The sequence below is a fragment of the Polyodon spathula genome, chromosome 46 (assembly GCF_017654505.1).
Source record: "Polyodon spathula isolate WHYD16114869_AA chromosome 46, ASM1765450v1, whole genome shotgun sequence".
Classification (NCBI taxonomy): Eukaryota; Metazoa; Chordata; class Actinopteri; order Acipenseriformes; family Polyodontidae; genus Polyodon; species Polyodon spathula.
In genome coordinates, this window is record NC_054579.1 from 2417277 (window position 1) to 2432113 (window position 14837).

Below are 14837 nucleotides of genomic sequence, written 5' to 3' on the forward strand. Positions count from 1 at the left end.
ACTGTGCACAATAAAAGATGCAATGCTTGTTTGTTTCCACTGCACACAGTGCCGCCCCAGCGATAGATTGGTCACTCAAACCAGATTGGCGAAGGCGCGTTGTTAATGTCTGTATAGCCCGATCTGTACAAATGAAGTTGTCATTCCAGAAACCAGATACGACAGCATGGAGGATCTTACATTTGACTCCATGTTCACATTCTCATTCGACGGCATGACAACTAGGTAACGAAAACGGTTCTTGAAATAATTTTTATCACTGGAACGCAATACCCCTGCAAAGGCGTAACCTTGAGTGCTCGTCGAGGCGCAGTTTCAAATCCATAGTCCTAAAAACGACTTTGCGACACGAACAAAAAATATAAAAGATGCAATGCTTGTTTGTTTCCACTGCACACAGTAAAATATGCAATGCTTGTTTGTTTTTTGCCACATTCTTTATTTTCTTCCAAATTAACAGATGGGTGCTTCCATTTTAGATGATCGAACATTTAACTCGATTTACAGTATGAATAGTTGTGCTGAATCAACCTTTACCCTGCCCGTATCAGCCAATTTTACCTCTACAAATAGGTGGCTGCTGCAATCCTTGATCCCTGCTGTTGTGAAATCCATTGATGGCTTATCCAGGCTGGATTTCAAAAAGACAGAACAAAAAGAACGTAAGACACAAGAAAATATGTGACCAATGAAAATCTCACTAGTGCTTAAGGGAAGTAACTGGATTTTAAAGCCTTGGCTAGAGTTGCTGTTTAAATGGTTAACACCACGCATTGAAAATGATCCAGGAGCATGAAACTGTGCAGCCTCATTGCTATAAAAGAAAGAGTGTAATTGTTTGAGAGGCAAGTGGGAATGGGGTGCCAACTTCCTAACAGGGATCAGCTGACCCAGCAAACACTGATCTGCAGATTAACCTGATAATCATTTCCTCTAAAAATCTAGATGTGCACTATAAACACATGCCTGGAAAGATTGGTCGGGATATATCAATACTCTGCATCGTGACTCAAAAACAGGTGCGTTTTTCATTGTGGGCACCTTTTCCACCCCATATTAAATGTATCTTGTAGGTCCACAGTGAAAAAAACAGGACCCCTGGGCTGGATGGGTAACTTCTTTATTAAAAGGTTAAAAAGCTGCGTCTATTGACTGCTATGTGAGTCTGCAGCATAAGAGCTGACCTTTGTACCCACATTGAAGAGCCAAGCAAAATGACCACAAGGGAAAACAAAAATGTGTTTAATCTGTTTATTTACAAAGGGGTATAAAAAACACACAAAAAAACACAGTCCAACAGAACCAGCTAAGAAAAAAACATGTCCATGAATAGTTTACAAGGAAACAGGCTGAAACATCAAACAACAAAGTTAAACATAGTCACAAGTTAAAAGTGACAATCCCTTTGGAGAAGGACCGGGGGACTTTTTTCCCTTTTTTTTGTGAAAGGCGAGGAACTCATTGGTACAGTTAGGCACACAAACGAGAGATTCTCTTCTTTGCAAGCGAGAGCACACCTAAACCCTGACCTGGACAGCTCTGTCTGCCGTTCAGTCCAGGGCCTCTCTCTAACACAGACTGGCAACCATAACATATTGCACGTTTGTTTTACAATGAGGACTAGTGTCCAGTGGGAGCTTGGATTATAACCAGCAGGATTCAAACCCAGACCTCAAGAGGTAAAGGCATAAAAGTTCAAGATATATGCTACTGTGCCACCCAAGACTTCCTTGACGATTCTAATGGATTCATACTTTTATATTTACAGCTCAGAATGAAGCTGGTACAACTTGCAATGTCATACCAAGATAATTAGAGAGCTACATTTCTGACTGTAAATATAAATAGCACTACACAGTACCTATACAACATGGACATTGGAAATATCACTACACAGTACCTATACAACATGGACACTGTAAATAGTAGTGCACAGTACCTATACAACATGGACATTGGAAATATCACTACACAGTACCTGTACAACACGGTCACTGTAAATAGCACTGCACAGTACCTGCACAACACCGACACTGTAGATAGAGCTGAACAGTACCTGTACAACATGGACACTGTCAATAGCACTGCACAGTACGTGTACAACACTGACAATGTAAATAGCACTACATAGTACCTGCACAACACCGACACTGTAGATAGAGCTGAACAGTACCTGTACATCACATACAATGTAAACAGCACTGCACAGTACCTTTGCAACGTACCAAATAAAGACTCAATTTAGGCCTTTACATACTTACAGGACTAGCAATCAAACTTTAAAAATTCACAATATGCTGGACATGAGTGCTGCATCTTATAATTTCACAATTAAAGGGGCAAAGGGTTCTATTAAGTTGGTCTAAACAGTAAACTGTAACATTCTAATCTAGTACCTTGTTAAAACAGTCCTCAAGTTGAATAGACTGGACTAGAAAGAGCCATAAGTACCACGAGTACCACTAGTGCAGATCTCTTAAACAGGGCTCTGTGTACCACAGTTATGAAGATTAAACACTCAACAACATATAAAAGTCTCTTTAGTATCATAAAATGTGTTAAATGCCAGTGTCCTATATTATTTTTTTCTCTCTGCTGAAAATGAAAAGTTCAACTGTACAATGATGGGGGAAACGAAACTAATAAAGGGGGTGGTTTAAAAAACCTTAGGCATGCTTTTCAAAGACGCAAGTGACTGATTAACCCAGAAATCTGAGTTTTACGAGAACATTTTTTAATATTTACATGTTAAAACGGCTGGGCTTGTAGCTTTTGTTGCATCAGTCTGAATCGGATTAATTTTGGTACCCTTAAAAAACAACAAGAGTCTCAAACTCAAACATTTACAAAAGCCGGTGCAGAGGTGCACCCACAATATGATTAATGTACAACCGATGCAGAACGACTGGGTTGGGCATTTTGTTTTAGATCTGATCCCAACAAAAAACAGGTTTCAACAACGGAGATTGCCAAAACCGATACAAGGTCCAAGTGAGCTCAAAACGGGCTGCATTTCATCTTTCCCAATACCTGCTAGAGGCCGGGAGGTGGACAATGCCATCTATTTAAAGTAGAGGGTACCTGTTATGAAAAAATACATTGGTATCCGTATACCCTTTCAGGTAATCCACCAAAGTGTTTTGACGTTCTCTGCTTTTACTATTACAATATTTTAGTATTGGTTGCGTATCAAGCATGATACAATACTTTATCATTGTCTCTGCACCATATTCTGTTTTCAATTCAGCCTCAAAAGCCAACATTGTATATGACATATATTATATATTGCCGGACAGATATCACATTGTGTGTTTGGAACATGGGGGCTAGAAAAAATACTTGGGCATTACAGAAGCAATTCAAAGACCGAAAATAAACCTGATTACCAGAGAGATGATAAAATTACCACAGAACAAATCTTTTGTTGCACATCTTCTGTGTGAAGCAGCGTGTCTCTTCCTCCAGTGTAAGGCACTGTTGAAAGCAAGGTTGTGTTGTGTCTCTTTCTCTGCTGTGTGGTGTTCCCCCAGGTCTCCCCGCTCTCTTTCTCTGCTGTGTGGTGTTCCGCCAGGTCTCCCCGCTCTCTTTCTCTGCTGTGTGGTGTTCCGCCAGGTCTCCCCGCTCTCTTTCTCTGCTGTGTGGTGTTCCTCAGGTCTCCCCGCTCTCTTTCTCTGCTGTGTGGTGTTCCCCCAGGTCTCCCCGGTCTCTTTCTCTGCTGTGTGGTGTTCCTCAGGTCTCCCCACTTACTTTCTCTTGCGGTTATGGTTCTTGATCTCCTCTAGCTCCTTCTCCATTAGGTGGGACTCTGCCGTTGTTTCTGAGAGCTGAAAGACAAGGCAGGGAGTCAGCTCCACGCCTCGGGGGAAAACGAGACGACCCTAACCCCAGATTCCACCTGCAACTTGAGAGAAAATGTCTTACCACACATCTTCAAATTAACACTGCAGTGTTTATTTTAAACTGCCCAAAACAGCTGCAGCACTTATTCAAGGGCAGAGGTTACTGGAAGTTGTAACGTTTTTGAGAACCTTCTATGACTTGCATATGGAGGCCAAGGTGCTTGGGAGAAGCATGGAGAAGAAGTCCTACAGTTTGTTTTGAAGCTGAACGCTGCTGAGCTCACAGATGAGAAGGGCAATCGACCCGCTGCTGGAGATCTTCACGGGGTAAAAGGAACACATGCTTGTTGAGCGCAGCGTTTAATCGAGGGCAATGCCTATTACAAATCTCGTAACTGAGTGCAGTGTTTATTCGAGGGCAGTGTTAATTTGAGGATACACAGTATGTCATTTTAGAGTGAAGGATAAAGAACGGTTTATTATATTATAATAGAAAAATCATCATTTGAAGCTTTTTTCTGTAGAATTATATTTGTATTGTTTACATTTTGAAAGAATACTGTATCATGAAGAGAGCAGCGCCTTCATGCAACCGGCATGTTGGAGGCTGGATTAGGACAGCGTACTATGGCTCCCCGTCTCGTGTGCTCACAGCCAGCAATTTCAAACCTACCGAGACGGTATAACAAGACACTTCCTGTCAATGACAGGCCACGAACAGGGAGACCAACACAACATCTGACCAAGATTGACAGATCATTTTGTAGCATTTTCGTGATGTCAATTGTTAAATCAGCACAATAAAAAGTCACTGCACCTGCTCTAAAACAGAGTTTGTCATTTTTCGTTCACATCTAGTGAATTTTATCCAAATATAAGTGATAAGTTTCTTCTGATGCTCAAATATAAGTGGCACGTTTCTTTGATGCTCAGTATATATAGGAGGAAATGTTTGTATTATAAGATTGCATGTATGTTATTTAAAAATGCAATACAAATACAAAAATAAAAAATACAAATATAGTTTGAAGTTTATATCCCAAAGTCAAATCTCAACGTCAACGATACAAGATGTGAAAATACTACATCCCTGCTATTCTCATGAGATAAAAATAAGACGTCAGAGCCTGAAGAATGTTTATAAATCGTGTTTCAAACTATTTTTTAAAACCTTTATTTTGCAAGGTTGTGTGCTGTTGTAGACATCAGTGATCACTTTAAAGAGTTAAGTTGTGAAGACTATGCTTTAGCAGACACAAAGAAAGGTTTCTTTGTCAATATAAGACATAATTAAACAGTCAATGTACTGTTGAAGGGAAGACTGATCCAAGTGCTGCATCAGTAATTACACCTTGGCTGCTATGAGATGCTTGGACCCCTGCTTAACCAGGGCCCCAAACACAGGAAAGGTTTCAATTCCAGTGTCTCACCATGTCCAGAAGAATGTCAATCTTGAGTCTCAGCAGGTTGTTTTCCTCCTCCAGCTGCACATTTCGCTTCTTCAAGTGCTGGACCTCCTTCTGAGACACACTGCCCCCCGACTCTACAACAAATAATATATCTGTCAATGCACACAGTGAAACAAAGACACTGTACCTGCTCTGAGACACACTGCCCCCCAACTCTATAACAAATCATATGGGTATATCTGTCAACGCACACAGTGAAACAAGACACTGAACCAGCTCTGAGACACACTGCCCCCCAACTCTATAACAAATCATATGGGTATATCTGTCAATGCACACAGTGAAACAAGACACTGAACCAGCTCTGAGACACACTGCCCCCCAACTCTATAACAAATCATATGGGTATATCTGTCAATGCACACAGTGAAACAAGACACTGGACCAGCTCTGAGACACACTGCCCCCCAGCTATAACAAATCATATGGGTATATCTGTCAATAGGGGTGTTGCGATATGACGATAAAAAGATAATCGTGATAAAAATTCTGACAATTAGTGTGTCGTCAATATTTTTCAATATCGCGGTTATTTATTTATAGTTATGATTTGTCAACCTCAAGTCATAATTTGTAACGCTAAATTATTAATACAAATAAGTTCAAATTGCAGTGATGGAATGTTTAAAGTGATCTGGCAGTACCACACTGTATACTTCGTCCTGCATCCTCTTTTCCAGTGTAGAAACTTTGATCTACTTTTCTAATGCTGCGATTGGTCGTGCTACGTGACCCAGCACCGTGTAAGAGCAGTTGTGTCTGAATCACGTGTGCGTTTCTCAGACAGTGAAGAGACAAGCCAGCTGTACCCTCCAAAAAACGAATGAAATCAATAATATGGGATTATTTTGGTTTTAAAAAAAAAAATGACAATGATCAAATTGTTGAAGAGGGGGGTCCAGTTTGTAAAGTATGCAGAGTCAGTGTTCTCTGCAAGATCAGCAACACAACATGCATTTAAGAGATCACCACTGAACGCTTTATAAAGCAGCAGCATCGGTAAGGAACAAAGCATGAACAGTTTAAAATTACAGGAAGTATTAATAACAGTTGAAATGTGTTTAATTATTTTATGTTTTAGCTGCTGTAATTCTTTTCAACGTGATCTTTCTGTGCAGTGTACTTGAACATAACGCTGACTATTAGATATTTAAATTAATATGTTACTCACTGTATATCCTTGAATCCGTTTTTAAATATTAGTGTTTTCAAACATCTTAGCTTAAGACGTATTTGATCATATACAGTCACAAATTAGTAATGTCATAAACAGTTTGCATATTGGACTTCCCGTTTAAAAATAAATAAATAACTCAAACACGAGCACCGATAAACGTTGGCCATATTAACTACTTTTAATTAGCTCTGTACTGTTGAAAAAAACAGGTCTCCTGCTTTTTATTTTCCTGCCAAGTTGTGTTTAGCTGCTCTGCAAAGTGCTTTTCAAATTATAGTCAACTGACAAGCCAGGAAAACGATGTCCTCCTGAGCAGAATTTGCTGGTTATAATTAATATTGGTGTGTTACTGTACAAGGTGTATATTATACAAACAGTTCAGTAGTTTTTACATAGCGAGGGGGTTTACGACCGTTCATAATTTTAAAACATCAATTTATTTTTAAATTTAAAAGTAAAAACAAAAATACATTTGAAAATTGAAATTTAGAGAGAATGTGATGTGACATTTGTAGAGAGCTATGCTGGTGGTTTAATAACCCATGCACACATACATTAACAAGTAGCTGTTTTATTTATGAATAAGATGTAATCAGACAAATATGAAAACATATGGAAATACTGAACACATGTGGAAATATTGTAACACCCTTTCAATCATGTCTTTCACCAGAACATATAAACATGTTAGTGTTTTTACACAAAAACATGAAATGAGTGCCATTTAAGTTTGTTTCCCCCTATATTGGACTATGTTGGCACCAAAACAGAACAATTTAAGTAAGCAAAGAAAAAAAAAAACTATTATTCTTTTATTTAACAAAAAAAGAATGAGGATGATGACTGAGTTCTTTCTCTAAGGCTTATTTTATTTTACTTTGGAAATGCTCCAAATTCTTTTTATTTCATTTTAGTTCTGCATTTCAAATATTGAGTATTGTATAAATATCTATTGTATTATAAGGAAGCACCATACTTTTTTGTTAAAGTTTAGGCTATACTAATTTCATACCTATTATAGCTTAATAAATAGTAAACCTTATAAATTTGTAAGGGTTTTTTTTTTTTTGTAGTTCTTTGAAAATTATCGGGTTTATTACAATTATTGGGATAATAACAAACACAATAATTGTATCAGAAAATGTTGATATCGTGACACCCCTATCTGTCAATGCACACAGTGAAACAAGACACTGATCCTCTGTCTACAGCTGAGGGAACACAAAGCCACTTTTTTCAGGAACAGTGGCTTGAAACCTAGTTCCAGAGCTAGTTTGAGGTTGCTGTATCAAACCCTATCTCCCCTGGTGTGCCGTGCAGTGGCTTGAAACCTAGTCTCCTGAAACCAAGTTCCAAGCTACAAAGTGGCTTTGTGTTCCTTCAGTCACAGTGGGTCACATTAACAAGAAACAAGGACCAGGGGTCACAAAAGGAGATTAAAGGGGCATTCAGAACACAAAATAGGAGGCATCCTGAAAAAGCACAGCATCAATATATCTACATTAAACCAGTAGGGAGGGTGTGACGGGGTACGCCCGCCGCTGTATTATTTGTGTATTGTTATGATTTAAATGGATTGTTTCGTGGTTATTTAAAGGTACTGGGCTGTGTTTGTTATTGTCTGACAGCGTGGAATGGGTTAAATCATCATCTCTTTAAACGTGTGCATAATGTGGCCATCTCCAAATGAATGAAGTAATTTCTAATTTAGAGATGGGCATGTATATAAGAGTAATTACTAATTTAGAGATGGTCATGTATTATAAGAGTAATTACTCATTTAGAGATGGTCATGTATTATAAGAGTAATTACTAATTTAGAGACGGTCATGTATTATAAGAGTAATTACTAATTTAGAGATGGTCATGTATTATAAGAGTAATTACTCATTTAGAGACGGTCATGTATTATAAGAGTAATTACTCATTTAGAGATGGCAATGTATATAAAAGCGCATCAGCCGCTCACAGTGAGGAGAGGGTTGAAGGGAGAAAGAACAAGAGAGAGAGAGCGAAGGAGAAGAAATTAAAGGTAAACAATTTCTACTTGTACCGGAAGTACCAGCACGATACTTGCTTGGTTATATATTTATAGATGCGTTTTGACCATCACCTTTTGTTATGTGTGTGTTTGTACAAGTCTTTTGTTTATTACTTAAAGTGCATTTGATTTAATAATGTGGCGACTCCCCCTGGAGTTCTTGTGTGTGGCCTGCATTTCCTGGTCTGTGACGTCACCCACCCAGCCATCCTGCCTGAGGGCCAGTGTTAATGGTTCCATATTCACGTCAACAAACCAAGAAACATCACTGTTGACTTAAGGATTAGTTCACCCATTTCTTTTTGGTGTGAAGGCAAACATTAGCCTAGCCTGAGGGTGCTCTTGTCACTGTAATTACGCCTGGTGTGAAAACAGAAACATGACCCTTTTGTTCAATACTCCGACATCCAGAACCTGCCCTCACCTGAAAGCCACTGCCCATCTTCAAACTTGAGGCTCTGCCCCCCGATATTCATCATAGGAGAGCCATATTCCAGCCCGATCTCCACCTCCCGAGTGGAGCGGTCCAGCTGAGACAGAGAGAGAGCAAAATACACAATCTTAATATCCTCACGAGCGGCAACAACTATAGCACTTTCTTTACATCACATACAACGAATCAACAGCAGTGTTCAGGGGCCTGTGTAGTCCTAGGTAAAAACAAAAAGGATTTAAAATCACAGTTCAGGAGCTGCTTGCCAGGTCTAGTGCTATGAAACCTATGCTAGATCAGTCAGTGTCTTTATAGAAGTGAACTAGTGCCATCCAGTGATCTGAAGCTTTTTAAACAAGTGTCCTTCAGTTTAGCTGGAACCGGTGTAAAGTAACACACACACTTTGACTGATCTTGCCTACATTACATATGTCTATAGCAGCCGAGAAGAACTGAAGAGCACTGGACTGAATTCTATTTTATTTCTTTTTGTTGAAGAGTTTGATCATATTCTCCCCCTACGCTGTGTCAACATGCAGACCCAATAAACCTGTTTAAATTCCAAATTTAACCCAATTTGTTTTAAAAACAAAAACGGTCAAATATAACCCAAAAACCAGAACCCCTAATTATATATTATTAGAGACAGTGCTAATGCAGAGAGCCTGAGTGAGTGTGGATTAATAAATGGACAGCTGCCTCACACCGCTGGTATTAAAGACTCACTGTGTGCAGGTTACACAGTGATAATGATCTCTGGTATTATAGACTCACTGTGTGCAGGTTACACAGTGATAATGATCTCTGGTATTATAGACTCACTGTGTGCAGGTTACACAGTGATAATGATCTCTGGTATTATAGACTCACTGTGTGCAGGTTGGACAGTGATAATGATCTCTGGTATTATAGACTCACTGTGTGCAGGTTACACAGTGATAATGATCTCTGGTATTATAGACTCACTGTGTGCAGGTTACACAGTGATAATGATCTCTGGTATTATAGACTCACTGTGTGCAGGTTACACAGTGATAATGATCTCTGGTATTATAGACTCACTGTGTGCAGGTTACACAGTGATAATGATCTCTGGTATTATAGACTCACTGTGTGCAGGTTACACAGTGATAATGATCTCTGGTATTATAGACTCACTGTGTGCAGGTTACACAGTGATAATGATCTCTGGTATTATAGACTCACTGTGTGCAGGTTGCACAGTGATAATGATCTCTGGTATTATAGACTCACTGTGTGCAGGTTGCACAGTGATAATGATCTCTGGTATTATAGACTCACTGTGTGCAGGTTACACAGTGATAATGATCTCTGGTATTATAGACTCACTGTGTGCAGGTTACACAGTGATAATGATCTCTGGTATTATAGACTCACTGTGTGCAGGTTACACAGTGATAATGATCTCTGGTATTATAGACTCACTGTGTGCAGGTTACACAGTGATAATGATCTCTGGTATTATAGACTCACTGTGTGCAGGTTACACAGTGATAATGATCTCTGGTATTATAGACTCACTGTGTGCAGGTTACACAGTGATAATGATCTCTGGTATTATAGACTCACTGTGTGCAGGTTACACAGTGATAATGATCTCTGGTATTATAGACTCACTGTGTGCAGGTTACACAGTGATAATGATCTCTGGTATTATAGACTCACTGTGTGCAGGTTACACAGTGATAATGATCTCTGGTATTATAGACTCACTGTGTGCAGGTTACACAGTGATAATGATCTCTGGTATTATAGACTCACTGTGTGCAGGTTACACAGTGATAATGATCTCTGGTATTATAGACTCACTGTGTGCAGGTTACACAGTGATAATGATCTCTGGTATTATAGACTCACTGTGTGCAGGTTACACAGTGATAATGATCTCTGGTATTATAGACTCACTGTGTGCAGGTTACACAGTGATAATGATCTCTGGTATTATAGACTCACTGTGTGCAGGTTACACAGTGATAATGATCTCTGGTATTATAGACTCACTGTGTGCAGGTTACACAGTGATAATGATCTCTGGTATTATAGACTCACTGTGTGCAGGTTACACAGTGATAATGATCTCTGGTATTATAGACTCACTGTGTGCAGGTTACACAGTGATAATGATCTCTGGTATTATAGACTCACTGTGTGCAGGTTACACAGTGATAATGATCTCTGGTATTATAGACTCACTGTGTGCAGGTTACACAGTGATAATGATCTCTGGTATTATAGACTCACTGTGTGCAGGTTACACAGTGATAATGATCTCTGGTATTATAGACTCACTGTGTGCAGGCAGTGATAATGATCTCTGGTATTATAGACTCACTGTGTGCAGGTTACACAGTGATAATGATCTCTGGTATTATAGACTCACTGTGTGCAGGTTACACAGTGATAATGATCTCTGGTATTATAGACTCACTGTGTGCAGGTTACACAGTGATAATGATCTCTGGTATTATAGACTCACTGTGTGCAGGTTACACAGTGATAATGATCTCTGGTATTATAGACTCACTGTGTGCAGGTTACACAGTGATAATGATCTCTGGTATTATAGACTCACTGTGTGCAGGTTACACAGTGATAATGATCTCTGGTATTATAGACTCACTGTGTGCAGGTTACACAGTGATAATGATCTCTGGTATTATAGACTCACTGTGTGCAGGTTACACAGTGATAATGATCTCTGGTATTATAGACTCACTGTGTGCAGGTTACACAGTGATAATGATCTCTGGTATTATAGACTCACTGTGTGCAGGTTACACAGTGATAATGATCTCTGGTATTATAGACTCACTGTGTGCAGGTTACACAGTGATAATGATCTCTGGTATTATAGACTCACTGTGTGCAGGTTACACAGTGATAATGATCTCTGGTATTATAGACTCACTGTGTGCAGGTTACACAGTGATAATGATCTCTGGTATTATAGACTCACTGTGTGCAGGTTACACAGTGATAATGATCTCTGGTATTATAGACTCACTGTGTGCAGGTTACACAGTGATAATGATCTCTGGTATTATAGACTCACTGTGTGCAGGTTACACAGTGATAATGATCTCTGGTATTATAGACTCACTGTGTGCAGGTTACACAGTGATAATGATCTCTGGTATTATAGACTCACTGTGTGCAGGTTACACAGTGATAATGATCTCTGGTATTATAGACTCACTGTGTGCAGGTTACACAGTGGATAATGATCTCTGGTATTATAGACTCACTGTGTGCAGGTTACACAGTGATAATGATCTCTGGTATTATAGACTCACTGTGTGCAGGTTACACAGTGATAATGATCTCTGGTATTATAGACTCACTGTGTGCAGGTTACACAGTGATAATGATCTCTGGTATTATAGACTCACTGTGTGCAGGTTACACAGTGATAATGATCTCTGGTATTATAGACTCACTGTGTGCAGGTTACACAGTGATAATGATCTCTGGTATTATAGACTCACTGTGTGCAGGTTACACAGTGATAATGATCTCTGGTATTATAGACTCACTGTGTGCAGGTTACACAGTGATAATGATCTCTGGTATTATAGACTCACTGTGTGCAGGTTACACAGTGATAATGATCTCTGGTATTATAGACTCACTGTGTGCAGGTTACACAGTGATAATGATCTCTGGTATTATAGACTCACTGTGTGCAGGTTACACAGTGATAATGATCTCTGGTATTATAGACTCACTGTGTGCAGGTTACACAGTGATAATGATCTCTGGTATTATAGACTCACTGTGTGCAGGTTACACAGTGATAATGATCTCTGGTATTATAGACTCACTGTGTGCAGGTTACACAGTGATAATGATCTCTGGTATTATAGACTCACTGTGTGCAGGTTACACAGTGATAATGATCTCTGGTATTATAGACTCACTGTGTGCAGGTTACACAGTGATAATGATCTCTGGTATTATAGACTCACTGTGTGCAGGTTACACAGTGATAATGATCTCTGGTATTATAGACTCACTGTGTGCAGGTTACACAGTGATAATGATCTCTGGTATTATAGACTCACTGTGTGCAGGTTACACAGTGATAATGATCTCTGGTATTATAGACTCACTGTGTGCAGGTTACACAGTGATAATGATCTCTGGTATTATAGACTCACTGTGTGCAGGTTACACAGTGATAATGATCTCTGGTATTATAGACTCACTGTGTGCAGGTTACACAGTGATAATGATCTCTGGTATTATAGACTCACTGTGTGCAGGTTACACAGTGATAATGATCTCTGGTATTATAGACTCACTGTGTGCAGGTTACACAGTGATAATGATCTCTGGTATTATAGACTCACTGTGTGCAGGTTACACAGTGATAATGATCTCTGGTATTATAGACTCACTGTGTGCAGGTTACACAGTGATAATGATCTCTGGTATTATAGACTCACTGTGTGCAGGTTACACAGTGATAATGATCTCTGGTATTATAGACTCACTGTGTGCAGGTTACACAGTGATAATGATCTCTGGTATTATAGACTCACTGTGTGCAGGTTACACAGTGATAATGATCTCTGGTATTATAGACTCACTGTGTGCAGGTTACACAGTGATAATGATCTCTGGTATTATAGACTCACTGTGTGCAGGTTACACAGTGATAATGATCTCTGGTATTATAGACTCACTGTGTGCAGGTTACACAGTGATAATGATCTCTGGTATTATAGACTCACTGTGTGCAGGTTACACAGTGATAATGATCTCTGGTATTATAGACTCACTGTGTGCAGGTTACACAGTGGTAATGCTGGTATTATAGACTCACTGTGTGCAGGTTACACAGTGATAATGATCTCTGGTATTATAGACTCACTGTGTGCAGGTTACACAGTGATAATGATCTCTGGTATTATAGACTCACTGTGTGCAGGTTACACAGTGATAATGATCTCTGGTATTATAGACTCACTGTGTGCAGGTTACACAGTGATAATGATCTCTGGTATTATAGACTCACTGTGTGCAGGTTACACAGTGATAATGATCTCTGGTATTATAGACTCACTGTGTGCAGGTTACACAGTGATAATGATCTCTGGTATTATAGACTCACTGTGTGCAGGTTACACAGTGATAATGATCTCTGGTATTATAGACTCACTGTGTGCAGGTTACACAGTGATAATGATCTCTGGTATTATAGACTCACTGTGTGCAGGTTACACAGTGATAATGATCTCTGGTATTATAGACTCACTGTGTGCAGGTTACACAGTGATAATGATCTCTGGTATTATAGACTCACTGTGTGCAGGTTACACAGTGATAATGATCTCTGGTATTATAGACTCACTGTGTGCAGGTTACACAGTGATAATGATCTCTGGTATTATAGACTCACTGTGTGCAGGTTACACAGTGATAATGATCTCTGGTATTATAGACTCACTGTGTGCAGGTTGGACAGAGATGCTGATTTCCGTGGGGGGGTCTTCTTGGGGCTGAACACGTTCCCAAACAGAGGCATGCTGAGCTCTTTCCTTTTCCCTAGTTGTACCGACAGAGTTTCCTATGTGAGAAAAAACAAACACAATAGTATAGTGAATAATAATCCATCAGCTGGTTTCAAGACCCCTTAAAATTCCTTGACGACCAATGGGTCGCAATTGAGCTGTGAAATGTATGACTTAGAGTTAATGGTGTGATGTGTGGAATGTACAGCTAAACATTTACTAACATTGGAGTTGTGTAGCCCTATGATAAAATATTTCAAAAGGTTCTTTACTGCAGTGTGTATGAGTTACCACTATGATGACCTGCCATATCTCTGACACTATCTATTAGGAGCATGAGGACT

At 39.4% G+C, this 14837-nt stretch overlaps 1 protein-coding gene across 3 annotated transcripts in view; it reads right to left on the bottom strand.

Moving 5' to 3' along the window:
* Positions 1-1237: 1237 nt before the first annotated feature.
* cby1 (chibby homolog 1 (Drosophila)) overlaps positions 1238-14837 on the bottom strand; it is a 40836-nt gene continuing 27236 nt past the window's right edge. For all 3 annotated transcript variants that reach the window (XM_041237820.1, XM_041237819.1, XM_041237818.1), the window contains exons 2-5: positions 14430-14549; positions 8951-9056; positions 5270-5382; positions 1238-3824 (exon numbers count right to left, since the gene is read on the bottom strand). In XM_041237820.1, the coding sequence (XP_041093754.1) occupies positions 3744-3824; positions 5270-5382; positions 8951-9056; positions 14430-14507 (378 nt within the window). In that variant the 5' untranslated portion in view covers positions 14508-14549 and the 3' untranslated portion in view covers positions 1238-3743. The remainder of the gene's footprint in view (positions 3825-5269; positions 5383-8950; positions 9057-14429; positions 14550-14837) is intronic.